The sequence below is a fragment of the Ranitomeya variabilis genome, chromosome 1 (assembly GCF_051348905.1).
Source record: "Ranitomeya variabilis isolate aRanVar5 chromosome 1, aRanVar5.hap1, whole genome shotgun sequence".
Lineage (NCBI taxonomy): Eukaryota > Metazoa > Chordata > Amphibia > Anura > Dendrobatidae > Ranitomeya > Ranitomeya variabilis.
In genome coordinates, this window is record NC_135232.1 from 178,354,812 (window position 1) to 178,381,024 (window position 26,213).

General features: G+C 49.6%; 1 protein-coding gene across 2 annotated transcripts in view; it reads left to right on the forward strand.

Moving 5' to 3' along the window:
* The first annotated feature begins 21,044 nt into the window (after positions 1-21,044).
* The window catches only part of DMXL1 (Dmx like 1), a 189,355-nt gene continuing 184,186 nt past the window's right edge, over positions 21,045-26,213 (forward strand). Inside the window, exon 1 of one of the 2 annotated variants that reach the window (XM_077290843.1) lies at positions 21,045-21,451. In XM_077290843.1, coding sequence (XP_077146958.1) covers positions 21,365-21,451 — 87 coding nt within the window. In that variant the 5' untranslated portion in view covers positions 21,045-21,364. The remainder of the gene's footprint in view (positions 21,452-26,213) is intronic. The other variant, XM_077290848.1, reaches the window with a different exon arrangement.

Consider the following 26,213-nt stretch of genomic DNA (forward strand, 5'->3'; position numbering starts at 1 on the left):
TTATCCTTGTCTGTGCTAACTGTGGGTATTGGTGTATTACCAACACTGGGTGGTGGGCGGAGGTTTCGGCCTAGGGTTGAAACAGGAGACAGGGTGAGGTGCGAGGCTTGGACGGACATGCACACCATCAGTGTAAACTCCAGGTAGAGGATCAGTCAGGATTTCCCTAGTCTGAGGGAAATTGCAGGGGCCCGGGTTATTAGCTCTCGCTCACCTAGTCTCCCCGTGACACTAAGGGGAGTGATGTTACGCCTGATTGCACTAAAGGAGTTCACCTGACCAGGTATCACAGTCACACATTACACTTCACACTCTGGCCACCAGGGGGAGCAAAGGGTTCTATGTATTAGGCCACTCCTCACACTCTGGTAAAACTGGGGGTTGGATAGGAAGTTAGAGAGAAGCTGACTGGGTTTTGCCCAGGCAACACCTTGTGAGAGAAGAGGTCGCTTGGGAAGATTCAGGGGGGTCTCTGTCAGGGGTGGGATCCTGACAGTGGCCTAGCGAAAAGGACAGATCGTTACGGAGCCGCGCCTGCACCCGTTGCGGTGGCATCCTAAGGAAGGACACAAAGCGAGGTTTATTGTGGAGAAGTGAGAAACGAGATCACAGCACAAAGGAGAATAGAACCAGTAGGAGTCGTGCCCTAAGATCGTGGCAACATCCTACTGAGGCGCGTAGCCGGTGGCCGGAACGCCGAGGAAGTATTGGGCTCTAAGCATTACTTCAAACAGTGGCAGGATAGTTAATTATAGGTTGGCTGTCTCACCTAAATCACCTAAGCAGACAACGGAGGCAATTGTGGGAGAGGGGCGTCTCTAGGGTCCCTATAAAATAACTCCAGGCCTACCCCGTCATACGGGTGCGTCCTAGCCATATCATCTGGGGGACGGAGAGAGAAAGAACATCAGAAACAGACACAACAGTTGTGAGGACTATCCCGTGGTGCTCAGCAGGGAGGTTGTCATGATTCCCCAATGGCATGGGAACATCAGAAACACAAAATAACAGACTAGCCCTTGGGTGATGGAAACTCAAGCTGACCGTGACCTAAATCTACCACACAACTAACAGTAGCCAGGAAGCATTCCTACGGCTGCCTAGATGCCATGCGCCAGCCGGAGAACTAGCTACGCCTGGAAGAGGAAGGAACAGACCTGGCTTACCTCTAGTGAAATTCCCCAAAGATGATAGTAGCCCCCACATATATTAACGGTGAGTTCAGAGGAAAAGACATACACAGTATGAAGGTAGATTTAGCAAAGCGAGGTCCACTTACTAGATAGAGGAAGGATACAAAAGAGGACTTCACGGTCAGCTGAAAAACCCTTTCAAAAACCCATCCTGAAATTACTTTAAGACTCCTGTGTCAACTCATGACACAGGAGTGGCAATTTCAGTCCACAAGAGCTTCCAGTAACAGGAAATGACAAACTGTAAACTGGACAAAAAATACAAAACAAAAAGGACAAGAGTCCACTTAGCTGATCAGCAGACTGGTAGCAGGAACATGCAACTGAAAGACTCAGGTTACAATGATGACCGGCAAGGAAGTGACTGGAGAGCAAGGCTAAATAGGGAACTCCCAAAACTGATGGAAGCAGGTGAGCTGAGGCAGAAAAGAACACACAAGTCTCCAGTACCATCAGCCACCACTAGGGGAGCCCAAAAAGCGGATCACAACAGTACCCCCCCCTTAAGGAAGGGGCACCGAACCCTCACAAGAACCGCCAGGGCGACCTGGATGAGCCCTATGAAAGGCACGAACCAAATCCGAGGCATGAACATCAGAGGCAGTTACCCAAGAATTATCTTCCTGACCATAGCCCTTCCATTTAACCAGATACTGGAGTCTCCGCCTGGAAATACGGGAGTCCAAGATCTTCTCTATAACATACTCCAATTCACCCTCAACCAGCACAGGAGCAGGAGGCTCAGCAGAAGGAACCACCGGCACCTCGTATCTCCGCAACAACGACCGATGGAACACATTATGGATAGCGAAAGATGCCGGGAGGTCCAAACGAAAGGAAACAGGGTTAATAATCTCCAAAATCCTATAGGGACCGATGAACCGAGGCTTAAACTTAGGAGAAGAAACTCTCATTGGGACAAAACGGGAAGACAACCACACCAAGTCCCCAACACGAAGGTGAGGACCAACCCGACGCTGGCGGTTAGCAAACCGCTGAGTCCTCTCCTGGGACAAATTCAAATTGTCCACCACTTGTTCCCAAATCCGATACAACCGATCCACCACAGCATCTACTCCAGGACAATCCGAAGACTCCGCCTGACCAGAAGAAAAACGGGGATGAAACCCCGAATTGCAAAAGAAAGGGGAAACCAAAGTGGCCGAACTAGCCCGATTATTAAGAGCAAACTCCGCCAACGGCAAAAAGGCAACCCAATCATCCTGATCCGCAGACACAAAACACCTCAAATACGTCTCCAAAGTCTGATTAGTTCGCTCCGTCTGGCCATTAGTCTGAGGATGGAAGGCAGACGAAAAATACAAATCAATGCCCAACCTGGCACAGAATGCCCGCCAAAATCTAGAAACGAACTGGGTACCCCTATCAGAAACGATATTTTCAGGAATACCATGCAAGCGAACCACATTTTGAAAAAACAAAGGAACCAACTCAGACGAGGAAGGCAACTTCGGCAATGGCACCAAATGAACCATCTTAGAAAAACGGTCACACACCACCCAGATAACAGACATCCTCTGAGAGACAGGAAGATCAGAAATAAAGTCCATCGAGATGTGCGTCCAAGGCCTCTTCGGAATAGGCAAGGGCAACAACAACCCGCTAGCCCTAGAACAACAAGGCTTGGCCCGAGCACACACATCACAAGACTGCACAAAAACACGCACATCTCGAGACAGAGATGGCCACCAGAAGGATCTAGCCACCAAATCCCTGGTACCAAAAATTCCAGGATGACCCGCCAGCGTAGAAGAATGAACCTCCGAGATGACTCTACTGGTCCAATCATCAAGAACAAACAATCTACCAGGTGGGCAGCGATCAGGTCTATCCGCCTGAAACTCTTGCAAAGCACGTCGCAGATCTGGGGAAATAGCGGATAATATCACCCCATCCTTAAGGATACCTGTAGGTTCCGAATCACCAGGGGAATCAGGCTCAAAACTCCTAGAAAGGGCATCTGCCTTCACATTCTTAGAACCTGGTAGATATGAGACCACAAAATTAAACCGAGAGAAAAACAATGACCAGCGCGCCTGTCTAGGATTCAGGCGCCTGGCAGACTCAAGATAAATCAGATTCTTGTGATCAGTCAAAACCACCACCTGATGTCTAGCACCCTCAAGCCAATGACGCCACTCCTCAAATGCCCACTTCATGGCCAAAAGCTCCCGATTACCGACATCATAATTTCTTTCGGCAGCAGAAAATTTTCGAGAAAAGAACGCACAAGGTCTCATCACTGAGCAATCGGAACTTTTCTGCGACAAAACCGCCCCCGCTCCGATCTCGGAAGCATCGACCTCAACCTGAAAGGGGAGAGAGACATCAGGCTGGCGCAACACAGGGGCAGACGAAAAGCGGCGCTTAAGTTCCCGAAAGGCCTCCACAGCGGCAGAGGACCAATTGGCAACATCAGCACCCTTCTTAGTCAAATCCGTAAGAGGCTTAGCAACACCAGAAAAACCAGTTATAAATCGACGATAAAAATTAGCAAAGCCCAAGAACTTCTGAAGACCCTTTAGAGAAGTAGGCTGCATCCAGTCACAAATAGCCCGAACCTTGACAGGGTCCATCTCAACAGAAGAAGGGGAAAAAATGTACCCTAAAAAGGAAATCTTTTGAACCCCAAAAACACACTTAGAACCCTTTACACACAGATAATTCTCCCGCAAGACCTGAAAAACCCTCCTGACCTGCTGAACATGAGACTCCCAGTCCTCAGAAAAAATCAAAATATCGTCCAAATACACAATCATAAATTTATCCAGATATTCACGGAAAACATCATGCATAAAGGACTGAAAAACTGAAGGTGCATTAGAAAGGCCGAAAGGCATTACTAAATACTCAAAGTGGCCCTCAGGCGTATTAAATGCGGTTTTCCACTCATCCCCTTGCTTAATTCGCACCAAATTATACGCCCCACGGAGATCAATCTTGGAGAACCACTTAGCCCCCCTTATGCGAGCAAACAAATCAGTAAGCAGCGGCAACGGATACTGATATTTGACAGTAATTTTATTCAGGAGTCGATAATCAATACAAGGCCTCAGCGAGCCATCCTTTTTAGAGACAAAGAAAAACCCAGCTCCTAAAGGTGATGAAGAAGGACGAATATGTCCCTTTTCCAGGGACTCCTTAACATACTCTCGCATGGCAGCATGCTCAGGTACAGATAGGTTAAACAAACGACCCTTTGGAAATTTACTGCCTGGAATCAGATCTATGGCGCAATCACACTCTCTGTGGGGAGGGAGAGAACCAATTTTAGGCTCTTCAAAAATATCCCCAAAATCCGACAAAAATGCCGGAACCTCAGAGGGAATAGATGACGAGATAGAAACCAAAGGTATGTCCCCATGAGCCCCCCGACATCCCCAGCTTAACACAGACATAGTTTTCCAGTCCAGTACTGGGTTATGAGATTGCAACCATGGTAATCCAAGCACTAACACATCATGTAAATTATGCAACACGAGGAAGCGAATCATCTCCTGATGGTCTGTAGTCATACGCATAGTCACTTGCGTCCAGAACTGTGGTCTATTACAAGCCAGAGGTGTAGAATCAATACCCTTCAGAGGTATAGGAACTTCCAGAGGCTCCAAATCAAACCCACAGCGCCTGGCGAAGGACCAATCCATGAGACTCAGAGCGGCGCCAGAGTCCACATAGGCATCCACGGTAATAACTGATAATGAACAAATCAGAGTTACAGACAGAAGAAATTTAGACTGTAAAGTGCCAATAGAAACAGACTTGTCAACCTTCCTAGTACGTTTAGAGCATGCTGATATAACATGCGCGGAATCACCACAGTAGAAGCACAAGCCATTTTTGCGCCTATAATTCTGCCGCTCGCTTCTTGACAGAATTCTGTCACATTGCATTTTCTCTGGCGTCCCTTCAGAAGATACCGCCAAATGGTGCATGGGTTTGCGCTCCCGCAAACGCCGATCAATCTGAATCACCATTGTGATGGACTCATTCAGACCTGTGGGCGTAGGAAACCCCACCATGACATCCTTAACGGCATCAGAAAGGCCTTCTCTGAAAATTGCCGCTAGGGCACACTCATTCCACTGAGTAAGCACAGACCATTTACGAAATTTTTGGCAGTATATCTCAGCTTCATCTTGCCCTTGAGACAGGGCTATTAAAGCTTTTTCAGCTTGAATTTCCAAATTAGGTTCCTCATACAGTAACCCTAAAGCCAGAAAAAACGCATCCACATTGAGCAACGCAGGATCCCCTGGTGTCAATGAAAATGCCCAATTTTGAGGGTCACCTCGCAGCAAAGAAATCACAATCTTAACCTGCTGAACAGGATCTCCAGAGGAGTGAGGTCTGAGAGAAAGGAATAATTTACAATTACATTTGAAATTCTGAAACCGAGATCTATCTCCGAAAAATACCTCTGGTGTAGGAATCTTAGGTTCAGAAATAGGGGTACGTATAACATAATCTTGTAAATTCTGAACCTTCGTAGCAAGATTATTAAAACCTGCAGCCAAACTCTGAGAGTCCATCCTTAAACCGGAGAGATCAGAGCCATTCAAGGATTAGAAGGAGAGAAAGGCAAGGCTGTAAATAGAGCAGAAATACAACTGAGCCAACTAAGTAGCAAACATGTGAGGAAAAAAAAAAAAAAATCTACAGACTACTTTTACTCTCCTTTCTTCTGCCAATTACTTTAACAGTGGCCGGTCATACTGTCATGATTCCCCAATGGCATGGGAACATCAGAAACACAAAATAACAGACTAGCCCTCGGGTGATGGAAACTCAAGCTGACCGTGACCTAAATCTACCACACAACTAACAGTAGCCAGGAAGCATTCCTACGGCTGCCTAGATGCCATGCGCCAGCCGGAGAACTAGCTACGCCTGGAAGAGGAAGGAACAGACCTGGCTTACCTCTAGTGAAATTCCCCAAAGATGATAGTAGCCCCCACATATATTAACGGTGAGTTCAGAGGAAAAGACATACACAGTATGAAGGTAGATTTAGCAAAGCAAGGTCCACTTACTAGATAGAGGAAGGATACAAAAGAGGACTTCACGGTCAGCTGAAAAACCCTTTCAAAAACCCATCCTGAAATTACTTTAAGACTCCTGTGTCAACTCATGACACAGGAGTGGCAATTTCAGTCCACAAGAGCTTCCAGTAACAGGAAATGACAAACTGTAAACTGGACAAAAAATACAAAACAAAAAGGACAAGAGTCCACTTAGCTGATCAGCAGACTGGTAGCAGGAACATGCAACTGAAAGACTCAGGTTACAATGATGACCGGCAAGGGAGTGACTGGAGAGCAAGGCTAAATAGGGAACTCCCAAAACTGATGGAAGCAGGTGAGCTGAGGCAGAAAAGAACACACAAGTCTCCAGTACCATCAGCCACCACTAGGGGAGCCCAAAAAGCGGATCACAACAGGAGGTACTATAATACACAGGCGCTAGAAGGTAGGCACTGATTTCCACCTGCAAAGGGAACTCTGGATGTGCCTTCGGACCGGCCGGTCTCAGCCAGCCCTGTTAGCAGTGCTCTGGATTGCGGATCCCGAAGCCTTCAGTAAAGAGGTAAAGAGACTGCAACCCTGTGTCCTTGTTATTCATTGCGCCTTGCACCACGCACCATCATCACCCTTTTTATTGGATGCCCCTTAGCAGGGTCACGGACCGTGTCTAGCCACCGTGACAACCCGAGGACCGAGACAGAGAGGCCGGTACTGAGTACCCCGCGGCCCTGCGTTTGGGGGCGCTGAAGTCTGACCACCTCCTGCAAAAATACTTGGGCCAGAGTCTTAGCGTTAGGCAATGCAGGCAAAGACACAAAGTGCAACATTTTAGAAAACCGATCAACAATCACCAAGATGACCGTGTTTCCAGCTGATGAGGGCAAATCAGTGATGAAATCCATGGAGATTTCTGTCCATGGCTTACTAGGTACCTAGAGAGGAAGTAGTGTGCCAACAGGACGGGAGCGAGGCGTCTTAGCCCTAGCGCACGTGGTACAAGCTGACACGTATGAGACCACGTCCTGTCGGATCTTGGGCCACCAAAACCGACGTGACACCAACACCAAGGTACCTCTAACCCCTGGGTGACCAGCCAGGACAGCATCATGATGCTCCGCCAAAACCTTTAGGCGGAGATGAAGTGGTACAAAAGATTTGTTGACGGGAAACTCAGATGGTACCTCCTCCTGAGCCTCGGCAATCTCAGCCTCAACCTCGGTAGTGAGAGCCGAAACCACAACACCCTTTTGGAGGATGGGTGCTGGATCTTCCCGAGGTTCTCCCCCCGGAAAACACCTGGACAGAGCATACGCCTTAGTGTTTTTAGACCCCGGTCTGTAAGTGACCACAAAATTGAACCGCGTGAAAAACAATGCCCAGCGAGCCTGCCTGGGGGACAGACGCTTGGCAGACTCCAAATACAGCAGATTCTTGTGATCGGTATTAACAGTTACCTGATGTACCAACCCGTCTAAGAAGTTGCGCCATTCCTCAAAGGCCAACTTAATTGCAAACAACTCCCTGTTGCCGATATCGTAGTTACGTTCGGCAGATGACAGTTTCTTGGAGAAATAGGTGAGATGAGATGAGCCTTGAGATAGTACCGCCCCCACACCTACCTCAGACGCATCGACTTCCACAACAAAAGGTTTTGATACGTCTGGCTGCACAAGAATGGGGGCTGAAACAAAACTATTCTTAAGAAATTCAAATGCGCGCACAGCAGCCTCAGGCCAAACTGAGAAATTGGTACCCTTTTTAGTCATGTCAGTTAGCGGTTTAGCAATGATGGAAAAATCCTTGATAAATTTCCTATAGTAGTTAGAAAACCCAAGGAACCACTGAAGTGCTTTCAGGTTATCAGGACGTTCCAAACGCAGCACCGACTGCACCTTAGCGGCGTCTATTTTAAAACCAGAAGCAGACACAATATAACCCAAGAAAGGCAACTCTTGAACAGAAAATACACATTTTTCAAGTTTAGCATACAGCTTATTCTCTCTGAGAAGCTGTAACACCTGCCTGACATGATCTAAATGAGTATCACGGTCGCAAGAATATATGAGAATGTCATCTAGGTACACGATAACGAATTTCCCCAAAACATGCGAGAACACATCATTGATGAAATGTTGGAACACTGCAGGTGCGTTAGTCAACCCAAACGGCATCACCAAATTTTCAAAATGACCCTCAGGGGTATTAAAAGCCGTCTTCCACTCATCACTTTGACGGACTCTTATGAGGTTGTACGCCCCCCCTGAGGTCAAGCTTGGTAAACCACTTAGCACCTGCCACCTGGTTGAACAAATCTGGCATCAGAGGCATAGGGTATGGATCACGAACCGTAATCTGGTTCAACTCCCTGAAATCCAAACACAGGCGTAATCCGCCATCTTTCTTCTTCACGAAGAAGAACCCTGCTGCCACCGGCGAGGATGACGGCCTGATGTGCCCTTTGCTCAAGCTTTCAGCAATGTAATCTTTTAACGCTTGTCTCTCCGGACCGGAGATGTTAAACATCCTTGCTTTAGGCAATTTGGCCCCTGGTTTAAACCTGATAGAACAGTCATAAGGACGATGTGGCGGCAACTCTGAACAACCCTTCTCAGAGAACACATCCACAAAATCCTGAAGTGACTCCGGAACGCTTGAAGTCACTGCAGCCACACATGTGGCCAGGCAATTCTCCTGGCAGAACTCGCTCCACCGAATTATGTCCTGAGTTTTTCAGTCAATTACTGGGTTGTGCATAGACAACCAAGGAAAACCCAAAACCACCTGAGCAGGAAGATTCCTGAGCACCTTACATGTAACCCGCTCGGAATGTAGAACTCCAATGTGGAGTTTCACCTGAGCCACAAATTCAGTAATCTCCCCCTGAGAGAGAGGAGCAGCATTGATGGTGACCAGGCGGATAGGATGAGACAGTTTTTAAATCCTAAAACCTGCTGTGCGCGCAAACTCCTCATCAATGAGATTTGTGGCTGAACCACTATCTACAAAAACAGTAATTGGCAGCTCTCTGCCAGCAACAAAAACCTTAGCAGGGAGCATGCACTGAGAAACCACCATGGAGGATATACATAAGCTCAGATTGGTCTCCTCCACACCCTCTGAGCTTAGAAGTTTTCTGCCGTTGCGTTTTTCTTATGCAGCAGAGGACAGATGTTAATAAAATGACCCGTTTTACCACAGTAAAAACAGGCTCCCTGCTTCCTGAGCTCAGGGACTGGACACTTCACATGTGACACCCCTGCGATTTGCATAGGCTCCGTGGGCTCACCTGCAGCAACCTCACGTGAACCTAAACCCTCTCCCATAGGCGGTGTCACGTGCTCCCCCTGACGCAAACGGCGATCAATGCGGACAACCAGACTCATGGCGGAATCTAGAGAAGCAGGAGTCTCGTACATCAGAAGGGCTTTTTTAACCCTTCCAGAAATCCCATGTATAAACTGACTCTGCAATGCTGGATCATTCCATTGTGTATCGATCACCCAGCAACGAAATTCAGAACAGTAATCCTCCGCAACTTGCTCCCCCTGGCGAATAGAGCGTATCTTAGATTCTGCTAGAGCCATTTTGTCAGGTTCATCGTAGATTTTCCCAAGACAGGAAAAAAAACTCTCCACAGAGTCAAATGCAGCAGAATCAGATGGCAAAGAAAACGCCCATGCTTGGGGATCCCCGCTTAACAATGACAACACCAGGCCCACACGCTGAGCCTCATTACCCGAGGAGATCGGGCGCATACGGAAATATAGTTTGCAAGCTTCACGAAAAGAAACAAATTTACTGCGTTCCCCAGCAAATTTTTCAGGCAAAGGAAATTTAGGCTCAGCAACTCTTCCTGTCGCTCCAGCTTGCACATTAGACACTGCTAGTCCCTGTTGCTGCACTGCCCCCCTCAACTCAGTGACCTGTAGGAACAGCGCCCTCAACTGGCGGGTTATGGAAGTCATGGGATCCATGACAAAACACAAAAAAAAGAAACCCCTTTTTTTTTTTTTGTGTTGTTGAGCCGATTATAATGTCAGGGAGTGAGTAGGTGAGCGAGAGCTAATAATCCGGGCCCCTGCAGTTTCCCTCAGACTAGGGAAATCCTGACTGACCCTCTACCTGGAGTTTACACTGAAGGTGTGCATGTCCAGGCCTCGAACCTCACCCTGTCTCCTGAGCTCAGCCCTAGGCTGAAACCTCCGCCCACCACCCAGTGAAGATGTTATTCCCCAATACCCACAGTTAGCACAGACAAGGATAAAGGAAAATATACACCACACCGCAGTCACTCAGGAATACACTATAAATGTGCAGGGCAAAATACAAATATAGGAAGGAGTAAATAAGACAAAGGAAAATACACCACCAGCAACGAATCTCCAACCACCAGCTCTCCTCACCAGACCGAGATAACAACGCACAAGACAGAAGCTATAATCGGCGACGCCCAAAGATCAGGAGAACTATTTAAAGGCAGTGGGCATGGCCCAGCTTCCAATCCAAGGATTAGGTAAATTAACCCCGGAACAGCTAGATAAAATCTAGCAGATGCCAATGAGCAAATAGTGGTCAAAAGCGGAATTACCGCTGTCTGTCGGACAACCTGGTCTGAACAGCGTCCGACATGACACCACCAGGTAAGACCCCAGGGCAAGAGTTCCCACACCCGGGATGTCAGGAGTGCAGGGAAGTCTGCCTGACCCGGCGACTTGGTCAGGGGCCGGGGGGAAGCAGGCGCTACCCATGGGCACAGCGGTCGTGGCCGCTGTCTCCTGGAGTGGGAGTGCCGGAGCCCAAGGAGCCTTGCAGAGGTCCGACGGCTTCCCCCTCTCTGACCAAGTGGCTGCTGAGTCAGACAGCGGCCAGGAGACAGATCCCGGGGAGCTGACAGCGGATGTGGCAGTGTCGTCCTTTCTTGCCACATCGAGTCAGGGATTTCAGGCAGCGTTGGAAGCTGACGCTAGCCTGAAAGCTCTCAAGGAGCAGGCGGCACAGCCTCCTGGGGAGTCATATTACGAGCGGGTGGTTTGGGACCAGGGACGGCTGTACCGGGTATCGGTCCAGCAGGGTTCACCGGAGGCGTGGCCCAGGGACCGACAGTTAGTGGTACCCTATCCGTTCAGGGCGGAATTGTTGCGGATAGCACACGAGATTACCATGGCCGGACACCTAGGGATTGCTAAAACCAGGGGCAGGCTAGCGCATCATTTCTACTGACCTGGAATGAGGACCGAGGTAATTGCCTACTGCCGTTCGTGTGACACCTGTCAGTGGGTGGGGAAGGCGGGGCGGCGCCCCAAAGCCCCACTGGTAACTCTGCCCATCATTGAAGAGCCTTTCTCGAGGGTGGCTGTGGATCTCATTGGACCTCTGTCCACTCCCAGTCGCTCCGGGAAATGCTTCATATTAACGGTAGTGGACTATGCCACTCGGTACCCGGAGGCGGTAGCTTTGTCATCCATTCGGGCTGACAAAGTGGCCACTGCCTTACTGGAGATCTTCTCCACAGTGGGGTTTCCCCAGGAAATGCTCACCGACCGAGGGACCCAGTTCATGTCACAGCTGATGGAGTCTCTCTGTAAGCAGATACAGGTGCAACATCTGGTAGCCAGCCCGTATCACCCACAGACCAATGGCCTGTGTAAGCGGTTCAACGGCACCTTAAAGCAGATGCTTAAGATGTTGGTCGACTCCCACGGGAGATTGGGAGCGGAATCTCCCACACCTTCTATTTGCCTACCGGGAGGTTCCACAGGCCTCAACGGGGTTCTCCCCCTTTGAGCTCCTGTATGGGCGACGTGTACGGGGGCCCCTTGCTCTGGTGAAGGAAGCGTGGGAAGGAGATTTGGCCACCCCTGGAGTGTCGGCCATTGAGTATGTTGTGCACTTCCGGGACAGAATGACGGCCTTGACACGGCTGGTGCATGACAACATGGCCCAGGCCCAAGCTGACCAGAAGCGGTGGTACGACCAGAATGCTTGTGAGAGGACCTACCAGGTGGGTCCAAAGGGTGTAGGTACTGGTCCCCGTCCTACAAAACAAGCTTCAGGCGGCCTGGGAGAGTCCATACCTTGTGCACCAGCAGCTCAACGCTGTCACCTATCTGGTCACCCTGGACCACGCCCGTGGAAGGAGGAAGGCCTTCCACGTGAACATGATGAAGGCACATCATGAGCGGGAGGCTTGTGCCCACCCAGTGTGCAACCTCCCGGAGGAAGGTGAGGTAGAAACCCTCCTGGATCTGCTCGCCCAAGCCAAGGCGGGTGGATCCATCGAGGATGTGAGGGTTGGCCACCAGCTCTCGGAGGACCAACGTTCCCAGCTGGGGGTCACCCTACACCCCTTTCGGGAGCTGTTCAGCAGCCTGCCCGGAAGGACTGAGGCAGCCGTCCATGATGTGGACACCGGCAATCACCCCACGATCCGGCGTTCAGCATATCGGGTCTCTCTCTCGAGGTGCAGCAGCACATGCGCCAAGAGATAGACGAGATGCTGAAGCTGGGGGTGATCCAAGCATCCAACAGCACGTGGGCTTCGCCTGTAGTCCTCGTCCCTAAAAAGGACCGAACTACGCGGTTCTGCGTGGACTACCGGGGGCTCAACGCTGTGACGGTCACCGATGCGTACCCAATGCCACGCATCGATGACCTGCTCGATCAGCTGGCCGGGGCCAAGTACCTGACCATCATGGATCTGAGCAGGGGATATTGACAGATTCCCTTGACCCCTAAGGCACGGGAACGCTCTGCCTTTATCACCCCATTTGGACTGTACGAGTCCACGGTGATGCCCTTCGGCATGAAGAATGCCCCTGCCACTATTCAGCGGATGGTCAACACGCTGCTCAAGAGACTGGAAGGGTATGCGACTGCGTACCTGTATGACATTACCATCTTCAGTCCCACCTGGGAGGATCACCTACAGCACCTGGCGCAGGTGTTAGGGAGGATCCAGAGGGCAGGGTTGACCATTAAGCCATAAAAGTGCCAGCTGGGTATGAGTGAGGTCCACTACCTGGGACACCGGGTAGGTGGGGGAGCTCTGAAGCCAGAGCCCGGGAAGGTGAATGCCATCACCTCTTGGCCCTCCCCCAGGACCAAGAAGCAGGTGATGTCCTTCTTGGGGACTGCCGGGTACTATAGGAGGTTTGTTCCACACTATAGCACTCTGGCCAAGCCCCTGACGGACCTCACCAAGAAGAAGCTGCCCGTCGCAGTCGACTGGACAGTCGCCTGCGAGACAGCTTTCCAGGCGCTCAAAACCGCCTTGTCTAGCTCTCCTGTACTACAGGCAGCCGACTTCATGCGGCCGTTCGTAGTACAGACCGACGCCAGTGACTTTGGCCTCGGTGCTGTGCTCAGCCAGGTCGACACTACGGGACATGAACACCCCGTTTTGTACCTGAGCCAGAAGCTCCTGCCGAGGTAAGTGGCCTATTCCACGATGGAGAAGGAATGTCTGGCAATTGTATGGGCCTTGCAGCGTCTGCAGCCATACTTGTACGGACGCCACTTCACCGTGGAAACAGACCACAACCCCCTCAGCTTGTTACACTCGGTCTCTGGGACGAATGGGAGGTTGCTACGCTGGAGCCTGGCTCTCCAGCAGTATCACTTCACCATTCGCCACAGAAGCGGCAGAGACCATGGTAACGCTGATGGGTTGTCCCGGCAAGGAGGTGTGGAAGGGCGCATGGGGGAACACAGGAATGTGATGCCCCCTAGCACCCTCTAAAGCAGGGAGGTGTGATGAGGAAACAGCCGCCATCTTGGACGGGCATACTAACAGAGATTGGCGTGACTCCATTTTGTCTCCTGGTCACAGGTCTGCAGAGAGGAGTGCTCCTGGCCCCCACCTTTTCTCATGAATAAAGTTCCTTTTAGTATGGTAATGGGCTGAGCACAGTGTAGCAGGCAGAGGGCATTTCAAAGCCTGAGTGAGGAAGCCACACCAGCAGGGGACATAGAGGTGCCTGAGGGGCTTAATTAAAGCACGCATGTCAAGTGGCCACAGGATACACATCTATTATGGCCGTCCAGTCGAACCGTCTCCAACATGGAATCGTGAATTATGGACGCATCGTCCGAGGTGCCGGCTCATAAAAAATATCCCCCTCACCCTAAAGAAATTGTGCATCTGACAGTGCGACTCCTGGGTCTGTGGGAGTTCTGAAACCCGAGATATAGAGATCAGCCTCCCACAGCGACCAAATGGGTCCAGGTTTGATCCCTGTACGACCGGCAGAACAAACCGGCTGATACTGCCCGTGTACTGATCCGATCATCCTGAGAGAAGTTATCCCATTTATTAGATATTGGAATAAATCTTGCAGGGATGCAGAGGGGTGGAGATTGCTAAGCCCACCCAGCTACAGGGGGAGGGACACAGCAGGGTTAAGAGCTGGGACACTTGGAGAGTGGGTCAGAACAGAGGAAGATGACTAACTAAGGAACAGGGCATATGCCAGCCAGAGGGGAGCAAGCACACGCTTTCTGGGGGCTGCCCGGCAACTAAGTCTTGGACCTGCGGAACTCTGAGCCCCCCGGCTTCCACAAGCGACCTTCAACCTGGTAAATTGACCTCCAGCTTTATACCTCTAAGCCTTGTGTTATGATTGTTATATTTTACTCTGACTGTAACTCTTGATATATTTTGACTGTATATTTCTTGTAATTACCTAGTGCGCCCTTAAGGCAATTAAATCATAAATTAATTTTGGGCTGATCCTTTTACTCTGATTGCGAATGTTAGAATACCCAGCGTGGGTAACAGGGCAGTCTCCCCGGCGGCCATTTGCTCTAGGTGCAGTTCCCTTACTGACCTGAGAGACAAAGGGGGCGCCGGAGAGCTGTGCCTGTGTAGTGACGTCACGGATTGGTGATGTGGGAGGAACAGGGCTTCCTTCACAACGGCATACTCCCAGTGATGGACCCACAGTACGCGGCATACTCCCAGTGATGGACCCACAGTACGCGGCATACTCCCAGTGATGGACCCACAGTACGCGGCATACTCCCAGTGATGGACCCACAGTACGCGGCATACTCCCAGTGATGGACCCACAGTACGCGGCATACTCCCAGTGATGGACCCACAGTACGCGGCATACTCCCAGTGATGGACCCACAGTACGCGGCATACTCCCAGTGATGGACCCACAGTACGCGGCATACTCCCAGTGATGGACCCACAGTACGCGGCATACTCCCAGTGATGGACCCACAGTACGCGGCATACTCCCAGTGATGGACCCACAGTACGCGGCATACTCCCAGTGATGGACCCACAGTACACGGCATACTCCCAGTGATGGACCCACAGTACACGGCATACTCCCAATGATGGAGCCACAGTACACGGCATACTCCCAGTGATGGAGCCACAGTACACGGCATACTCCCAGTGATGGAGCCACAGTACACGGCATACTCCCAATGATGGAGCCACAGTACACGGCATACTCCCAATGATGGAGCCACAGTACACGGCATACTCCCAGTGATGGAGCCACAGTACACGGCATACTCCCAGTGATGGAGCCACAGTACACGGCATACTCCCAGTCATGGAGCCACAGTACACGGCATACTCCCAGTCATGGACCCACAGTACACGGCATACTCCCAGTCATGGACCCACAGTACACGGCATACTCCCAGTCATGGACCCACAGTACACGCGAAAACAGCAATTCTAAACGACTATTTGGAATAAACCAACAAAATCCCACCAATATTAGGGAACACAGCTGTAGTAGGAATTAAAACATAACCTTTATTATTAAAGGAGATAAAATGCCAAAAACACACAAATAAACAAAAAAATCACCTCAAAAAGGTGCCAAATGACACATCCTGTACGGTAATGTGTCAATAATTGGCACTGATAGATTATAATTGGAACATTGGTTCTACATATGGAGCATACTGTCCCAAAATTTAAGATACCTCTAATCAATGATGAAAGCACAAAGTGCAAAATTAAGTCAGGTAATCTTATTGTATAAATATCAGCAAGTATCAAAAGAGTATCAAAAATTCAATACTTCAGTAGGCGGGATGAAAAACATAAGATGAAAATCATAAGAATTTTAAAACAGGAATGATCTCACCAATTGCCATAGACCAGGTAAATGATGCCCATGATTCGCTGGAGCGGAGAGTTCCATGGATCAGCGAAGTCGGGAGACAATACCCTGTCAGTCCCTAAGGGGCTATCAATAAACCTGCGTCCCAAGCTCCCGCCCTTACAAGGGCAGTCCACAGCTACCCCTGAGCAAATTCATGCCCTGCACTCTCCCTATTGAAGTGTCCCGACGCGTTTCCTTGCAGGCCTAATCATCAGGGGACTTGCCTGCCTGGGAGATTAAAGTGCACGAGTGCTATACATAAGGTCAAAAGGCCCTGCCACCCTCCTTGCTGTATTGGAGAGAGTGGGAGGGATTGTAAAATCCACATTATATAGTGAAATGCCGGACATAATTAGCCTATGGGATTTGAGACCCCGATCATGTGATCAGTAAGTATGGGTCCTTGCTATGTGCGGCGGTATTAATGGTAAGAACCAATAATCAACAAAGAAACCATAAACGGTCCGACCCACAGGTCACTGCAAACAGAGTTACCTGTCAGGGAACCGCAAGAAAATCGCCGCACTGGTGCCGATGAGAAGATCTGTACACGCGCTCTCTGATAGTGGCGGAAGTTAGCGTAACCAGGATACCAAGACGCCGAGTCGCGTCAGGACCCGACAACTTCCGGTTTCGACGGAGATGAATGTTACTAGGACGCTTCAGCGCTATGTTGTGGAGACCGCTCGGTCGTTTTTAAGAGGCCGCTGGAGCGTCCGACACTCAGCGGTCCATCAATAGCAATACGACGCTACAGCGCCATGATATGAAAACCACTCTGATAAGCAGTATTTATTAGGACACTGAGGCGCCCGAATCACAACAGACCATCAATTAGCATCACAACATAAAGCCCATGAAGTACAGATGGACAAACATGAACACGCTGTTTCTAGTGATGGCAATGGTTAGTATTGCTAAGCTATCAAGACGCTTATATCGCGTTAGAATCCAAGAAGAAAAATACCATTGTAGCAAAAGTAGTGGTATACTATGGCGCTAGAGCGCTTTATTACATTAAAGCGTTACCACCAGAACGCCACAATGCTACAAATAGTAAAAAATGTTATTACCTCTAGTGTCAAAACGCAAAAACGCCACATTATATCTGAGAGCTGAAGAACCTCATATCTGGCTACCAAATATGAGTAAATGATAACAAGTAATACAAATACAATTGGAATAGGAGGTGACAAAAGGGATTCAAAAGGGCACCATAAATATGTTAACTAATATTATAACTACAAAAAAGGAGGGGGGAGGAGGGTATTAACAGAAACAGGTCTACAGAAAGCATCCATAATTGATCTGGTCATTAAGACCATGAGGTGACATGGTATTTAAATAGAAAATCCATTTTGCCTCTTTTTTTAGCAGCAACTGATCCCAGTTGCCTCCTCGAGTGGGCATGGTAACCTTTTCTATGCCCATAAACTGCAGGTGGTTTCATAGGTGCGGACATTGTTCAGTGTGCCAATATGTCCATGTTGACAAGTTCTTTGTAAGCAATGTGACCGGCAAAGAGTATTCCATCAAGCAGTTTATTAACTGCAGCACGAAAGGGGTCATTTATAGGGTCTCTTGTACTTGCGGCATGGAATATATAGGAAAAACCATCAGGGAATTCAAAAAGAGAATTGGGGAACATGTGGGCGATGTGCTACACAATAGGGACACATCTGTGTCCCGACACGTCAATCAGTTACATAATGGACAAGTCAACCACCTGCAGTTTATGGGCATAGAAAAGGTTACCATGCCCACTCGAGGAGGCAACTGGGATCAGTTGCTGCTAAAAAAAGAGGCAAAATGGATTTTCTATTTAAATACCATGTCACCTCATGGTCTTAATGACCAGATCAATTATGGATGCTTTCTGTAGACCTGTTTCTGTTAATACCCTCCTCCCCCCTCCTTTTTTGTAGTTATAATATTAGTTAACATATTTATGGTGCCCTTTTGAATCCCTTTTGTCACCTCCTATTCCAATTGTATTTGTATTACTTGTTATCATTTACTCATATTTGGTAGCCAGATATGAGGTTCTTCAGCTCTCAGATATAATGTGGCGTTTTTGCGTTTTGACACTAGAGGTAATAACATTTTTTACTATTTGTAGCATTGTGGCGTTCTGGTGGTAACGCTTTAATGTAATAAAGCGCTCTAGCGCCATAGTATACCACTACTTTTGCTACAATGGTATTTTTCTTCTTGGATTCTAACGCGATATAAGCGTCTTGATAGCTTAGCAATACTAACCATTGCCATCACTAGAAACAGCGTGTTCATGTTTGTCCATCTGTACTTCATGGGCTTTATGTTGTGATGCTAATTGATGGTCTGTTGTGATTCGGGCGCCTCAGTGTCCTAATAAATACTGCTTATCAGAGTGGTTTTCATATCATGGCGCTGTAGCGTCGTATTGCTATTGATGGACCGCTGAGTGTCGGACGCTCCAGCGGCCTCTTAAAAACGACCGAGCGGTCTCCACAACATAGCGCTGAAGCGTCCTAGTAACATTCATCTCCGTCGAAACCGGAAGTTGTCGGGTCCTGACGCGACTCGGCGTCTTGGTATCCTGGTTACGCTAACTTCCGCCACTATCAGAGAGCGCGTGTACAGATCTTCTCATCGGCACCAGTGCGGCGATTTTCTTGCGGTTCCCTGACAGGTAACTCTGTTTGCAGTGACCTGTGGGTCGGACCGTTTATGGTTTCTTTGTTGATTATTGGTTCTTACCATTAATACCGCCGCACATAGCAAGGACCCATACTTACTGATCACATGATCGGGGTCTCAAATCCCATAGGCTAATTATGTCCGGCATTTCACTATATAATGTGGATTTTACAATCCCTCCCACTCTCTCCAATACAGCAAGGAGGGTGGCAGGGCCTTTTGACCTTATGTATAGCACTCGTGCACTTTAATCTCCCAGGCAGGCAAGTCCCCTGATGATTAGGCCTGCAAGGAAACGCGTCGGGACACTTCAATAGGGAGAGTGCAGGGCATGAATTTGCTCAGGGGTAGCTGTGGACTGCCCTTGTAAGGGCGGGAGCTTGGGACGCAGGTTTATTGATAGCCCCTTAGGGACTGACAGGGTATTGTCTCCCGACTTCGCTGATCCATGGAACTCTCCGCTCCAGCGAATCATGGGCATCATTTACCTGGTCTATGGCAATTGGTGAGATCATTCCTGTTTTAAAATTCTTATGATTTTCATCTTATGTTTTTCATCCCGCCTACTGAAGTATTGAATTTTTGATACTCTTTTGATACTTGCTGATATTTATACAATAAGATTACCTGACTTAATTTTGCACTTTGTGCTTTCATCATTGATTAGAGGTATCTTAAATTTTGGGACAGTATGCTCCATATGTAGAACCAATGTTCCAATTATAATCTATCAGTGCCAATTATTGACACATTACCGTACAGGATGTGTCATTTGGCACCTTTTTGAGGTGATTTTTTTGTTTATTTGTGTGTTTTTGGCATTTTATCTCCTTTAATAATAAAGGTTATGTTTTAATTCCTACCCACAGTACACGGCATACTCCCAGTCATGGACCCACAGTACACGGCATACTCCCAGTCATGGACCCACAGTACACGGCATACTCCCAGTCATGGACCCACAGTACACGGCATACCCCCAGTGATGGAGCCACAGTACACGGCATACTCCCAATGATGGAGCCACAGTACACGGCATACTCCCAGTGATGGACCCACAGTACACGGCATACTCCCAATGATGGAGCCACAGTACACGGCATACTCCCAATGATGGAGCCACAGTACACGGCATACTCCCAGTGATGGACCCACAGTACACGGCATACTCCCAGTGATGGACCCACAGTACACGGCATACTCCCAATGATGGAGCCACAGTACACGGCATACTCCCAGTGATGGACCCACAGTACACGGCATACTCCCAATGATGGAGCCACAGTACACGGCATACTCCCAATGATGGAGCCACAGTACACGGCATACTCCCAATGATGGACCCACAGTACACGGCATACCCCCAGTGATGGACCCACAGTACACGGCATACCCCCAGTGATGGACCCACAGTACACGGCATACTCCCAATGATGGACCCACAGTACACGGCATACTCCCAATGATGGAGCCACAGTACACGGCATACTCCCAATGATGGAGCCACAGTACACGGCATACTCCCAATGATGGACCCACAGTACACGGCATACTCCCAGTGATGGAGCCACAGTACACGGCATACTCCCAGTGATGGAGCCACAGTACACGGCATACTCCCAGTGATGGAGCCACAGTACACGGCATACTCCCAGTGATGGAGCCACAGTACACGGCATACTCCCAGTGATGGAGCCACAGTACACGGCATACTCCCAATGATGGAGCCACAGTACACGGCATACTCCCAGTAACATCCCACAGATATCACACAATCAGCATCAGAGCAGCCGTCACAACACAAAAAACACACTTCACTGGTTAAACTGCTCGTGACTACTCAACCACTGCGCCTGCGCCTGACGCTACACTAACACCCGCCTTTTACTGAGATAGGCGTCCAATGAGAACCAGTCTTCCGGGACACGACTCCAAAATTGTTTTGGCTGCAATTTGACAAGTTGGACGCTAGAGGGCGTGGTGAGCAGGCTTGCAGAGGGTGAATCTGGCGCACTGATGACGGTAGCGGAGGTGCAGTGAGAGACAAACGCATGCGCAGTGCGTGCAGAGCGGTTACCTCAGTGTGTGTATTCTGCTACCCTCTGCGGTTTCCTCACTTGTCCTCCCTGTCTCCCCGCTGCACCTGTACTCGGGCTGGAAGACACGGGCTCTTGCCCGGGAGCGTTACTGCGGGGCCGGGACCTGCTGCTCCGTGTGAGCGGAGACCTCCTGTCACTGACATTCAGCGGGCGCTCCGGGAAGTGTCATGTGCTGGTAACCCGCTGTGTGCCGGGCTCTATGCGGCCGCTGGACCATGAATCTGCACCAGGTGCTGACAGGAGCCGTCAACCCGGGGGATCACTGCTTCTCTGTGGGGAGCCTGCAGGAGCAGCCCATAACGGTGAGACCCTAGACATGGCGGCATTGTATGGGGGGCTACAGTACTTGGCAGCACTGATACTGTATGGGGGGCACTGTACATGGCAGCACTGATACTGTATGGGGGGCACTGTACATGGCAGCAATGATACTGTATGGGGCGCACTGTACATGGCAGCAATGATACTGTATGGGGGGCACTGTACATGGCAGCACTGATACTGTATGGGGGGCACTGTACATGGCAGCACTGATACTGTATGGGGGGGCTACTGTACATGGCGGCACTGATACTGTATGGGGGGCACTGTACATGGCAGCAATGATACTGTATGGGGGGCACTGTACATGGCAGCACTGATACTGTATGGGGGGCACTGTACATGGCAGCACTGATACTGTATGGGGGGGCTACTGTACATGGCGGCACTGATACTGTATGGGGGGCACTGTACATGGCAGCACTGATACTGTATGGGGTCTACTGTACATGGCACACTGATACTGTATGGGGTCTACTGTACATGGCAGCACTGATACTGTATGGGGGGCACTGTACATGGCAGCACTGATACTGTATGGGGGGCACTGTACATGGCAGCACTGATACTGTATGGGGGGCACTATACATGGCAGCACTGATACTGTATGGGGGGCACTATACATGGCAGCACTGATACTGTATGGGGGTCTACTGTACATGGCAGCACTGATACTGTATGGGGTCTACTGTACATGGCAGCACTGATACTGTATGGGGTCTACTGTACATGGCAGCACTGATACTGTATGGGGGGCACTGTACATGGCAGCACTGATACTGTATGGGGGCACTGTACATGGCAGCACTGATACTGTATGGGGGCACTGTACATGGCAGCACTGATACTGTATGGGGGGGCTACTGTACATGGCAGCACTGATACTGTATGGGGGTCTACTGTACATGGCAGCACTGATACTGTATGGGGGCACTGTACATGGTGGCACTGATACTGTATGGGGGGGCTACTGTACATGGTAGCACTGATACTGTATGGGGGCACTGTACATGGTAGCACTGATACTGTATGGGGGCACTGTACATGGCAGCACTGATACTGTATGGGGGGGCTACTGTACATGGCAGCACTGATACTGTATGGGGGGCACTACATGGCAGCACTGATACTGTATGGGGGGCACTGTACATGGCAGCACTGATACTGTATGGGGGCACTGTACATGGCAGCACTGATACTGTATGGGGGGCTACTGTACATGGCAGCAGTGTGTTGTGTAGCACAGTGTGGGCACATTACATGGCAGCAGTGTGTTGTGTAGCACAGTGTGGGCACATTACATGGCAGCAGTGTGGTGTGTGTGGTACAGTCCGGGCACATTACATGGCAGCAGTGTGGTGTGTGTGGCACAGTGTGGGCACATTACATGGCAGCAGTGTGGTGTGTGTAGCACAGTGTGGGCACATTACATGGCAGCAATGTGGTACAGTTCGGGCACATTACATGGCAGCAGTGTGGTACAGTTCGGGCACATTACATGGCAGCAGTGTGGTGTGTGTGGTACAGTTTGGGCACATTACATGGCAGCAGTGTGGTACAGTGTGGGCACATTACATGGCAGCAGTGTGTTGTGTAGCACAGTGTGGGCACATTACATGGCAGCAGTGTGGTTTGTGTGGTACAGTTTGGGCACATTACATGGCAGCAGTGTGGTGTGTGTAGCACAGTGTGGGCACATTACATGGCAGCAATGTGGTACAGTTCGGGCACATTACATGGCAGCAGTGTGGTACAGTTCGGGCACATTACATGGCAGCAGTGTGGTGTGTGTGGTACAGTTTGGGCACATTACATGGCAGCAGTGTGGTACAGTGTGGGCACATTACATGGCAGCAGTGTGTTGTGTAGCACAGTGTGGGCACATTACATGGCAGCAGTGTGGTTTGTGTGGTACAGTTTGGGCACATTACATGGCAGCAGTGTGGTGTGTGTAGTACAGTGTGGGCACATTACATGGCAGCAGTGTGGTGTGTGTAGCACAGTGTGGGCACATTACATGGCAGCAGTGTGGTGTGTGTAGCACAGTGGGTACATTACATGGCAGCAGTGTGGTGTGTAGCACAGTGTGGGTACATTACATGGCAGCAGTGTGGTGTGTGTAACACAGTGTGGGCACATTACATGGCAGCAGTGTGGTGTGTAGCACAGTGTGGGCACATTACATGGCAGCAGTGTGTTGTGTGTAGCACAGTGTGGGCACATTACATGGCAGCAGTGTGGTGTGTGTGTAGCACAGTGTGGGCACATTACATGGCAGCAGTGTGGTGTGTGTAGCACAGTGTGGGCACATTACATGGCAGCAGTGTGGTGTGTGTAGCACAGTGTGGGCACATTACATGGCAGCAGTGTGGTGTGTGTAGCACAGTGTGGGTACATTACATGGCAGCAGTGTGGTGTGTGTAGCACAGTGTGGGTACATTACATGGCAGCAGTGTGGTGTGTGTAGCACAGTGTGGGTACATTACATGGCAGCAGTGTGGTGTGTGTGGTACAGTGTGGGTACATTACATGGCAGCGGTGTGTGTGTAACACAGTGTGGGCACATTACATGGCAGCAGTGTGGTGTGTAGCACAGTGTGGGCACATTACATGGCAGCAGTGTGTTGTGTGTAGCACAGTGTGGGCACATTACATGGCAGCAGTGTGGTGTGTGTAGCACAGTGTGGGCACATTACATGGCAGCAGTGTAGTGTGTGTAGCACAGTGTGGGCACATTACATGGCAGCAGTGTGGTGTGTGTAGCACAGTGTGGGTACATTACATGGCAGCAGTGTGGTGTGTGTAGCACAGTGTGGGTACATTACATGGCAGCAGTGTGGTGTGTGTAGCACAGTGTGGGTACATTACATGGCAGCAGTGTGGTGTGTAGCACAGTGTGGGTACATTACATGGCAGCAGTGTGGTGTGTGTAGCACAGTGTGGGTACATTACATGGCAGCAGTGTGGTGTGTGTAGCACAGTGTGGGTACATTACATGGCAGCAGTGTGGTGTGTGTAGCACAGTGTGGGTACATTACATGGCAGCAGTGTGGTGTGTGTAGCACAGTGTGGGTACATTACATGGCAGCAGTGTGGTGTGTGTAGCACAGTGTGGGCACATTACATGGCAGCAGTGTAGTGTGTGTAGCACAGTGTGGGCACATTACATGGCAGCAGTGTGGTGTGTGTAGCACAGTGTGGGTACATTACATGGCAGCAGTGTGGTGTGTGTAGCACAGTGTGGGTACATTACATGGCAGCAGTGTGGTGTGTGTAGCACAGTGTGGGTACATTACATGGCAGCAGTGTGGTGTGTAGCACAGTGTGGGTACATTACATGGCAGCAGTGTGGTGTGTGTAGCACAGTGTGGGTACATTACATGGCAGCAGTGTGGTGTGTGTAGCACAGTGTGGGTACATTACATGGCAGCAGTGTGGTGTGTGTAGCACAGTGTGGGTACATTACATGGCAGCAGTGTGGTGTGTGTAGCACAGTGTGGGTACATTACATGGCAGCAGTGTGGTGTGTGTAGCACAGTGTGGGTACATTACATGGCAGCAGTGTGTGTGTAGCACAGTGTGGGTACATTACATGGCAGCAGTGTGGTGTGTGTAGCACAGTGTGGGCACATTACATGGCAGTGGTGTGTGTGGTACCCTTTTACATGTGTGGGCACATTACATGGCTGCAGTGTGGTGAATTTCCTAGCACAGGTTTCCCATGAGTGTCCTATGAGCAGGACTCTGTGTTTTGGTTGTGTATGTACCATGGCTGATTAAGCAGTGTTAGCGCCAGTCCCATCAGTGTCCCAGTAGCTGGCATTTTTACCCCTGGACACAGACTTACTTACTCTGGTAGAAAAACCCCAAGTCTGGATCTCTTGCCAGTGACTTGCTCTGTCACATGACTGTGTGTTTCATGTAAGACAGGACAAGCCGCCGTGTGACTCCAGTCTGTGCTCTATAGCAGGCTGCCATGTTATCTGTGTCGTGTGTAAGATATATTTTTACAAACCTCACGTCTTGATGTCAGCGTCTGGTGATGTTGGAGATGGTTTGTGCTAGATGCAGTGGGTGCTGCTTGTCTCTTGTCTGGTTTTTCTTTTGTGCCACTTCTCTGATTGTTAGAGGGGAAATATACTAAGGGTTTCATGACACAAGCAGATAATTGTGAGAATAATGTGATTGTAACTCGCAACTAACAAACTATGTCTACTTGCAAAGTTCTATCTGAACAAAACACAAGATTTCTGGAACAATGAATGTCTTTTGGAATACAAGTGAAGATGTTTATCTGTAGTGTCGTGCCCCACAAATACCTCAGACCAGTTATCAGGTGCAGTGGTGGACGGGTGATGACTTGAGCTTGCTTTGCTGTCACAGGATCTGGGCAGTTTGCAGTTATTAAATGAACCATGAACTCCTCTTTATACCCAAGTATTCTAGGGTCAGTAGTGAGGCTGTGTGGCATAAACTGAGTTTTGCTACAAAACAATGATTGGAAACACAACAGCAAATCTACTACATAGTGTCTGAAAAAGAGAAAATAATTGAGGTGGTGCAATGGTCCCTTCAAAGTTAGGACCTCAACCCAGCTGAAATTCTCTGGCAACACCTTAACTCCTTCCTGCAAATAGGCGTAACTGATTGCAGATGATTTCCCATACAGTTACATCTTTGTAGCAAGAGCTAGCTGTCATACACAACCAGGCTCCTGCTGCATGCGTTGAGTCTGGACATAGT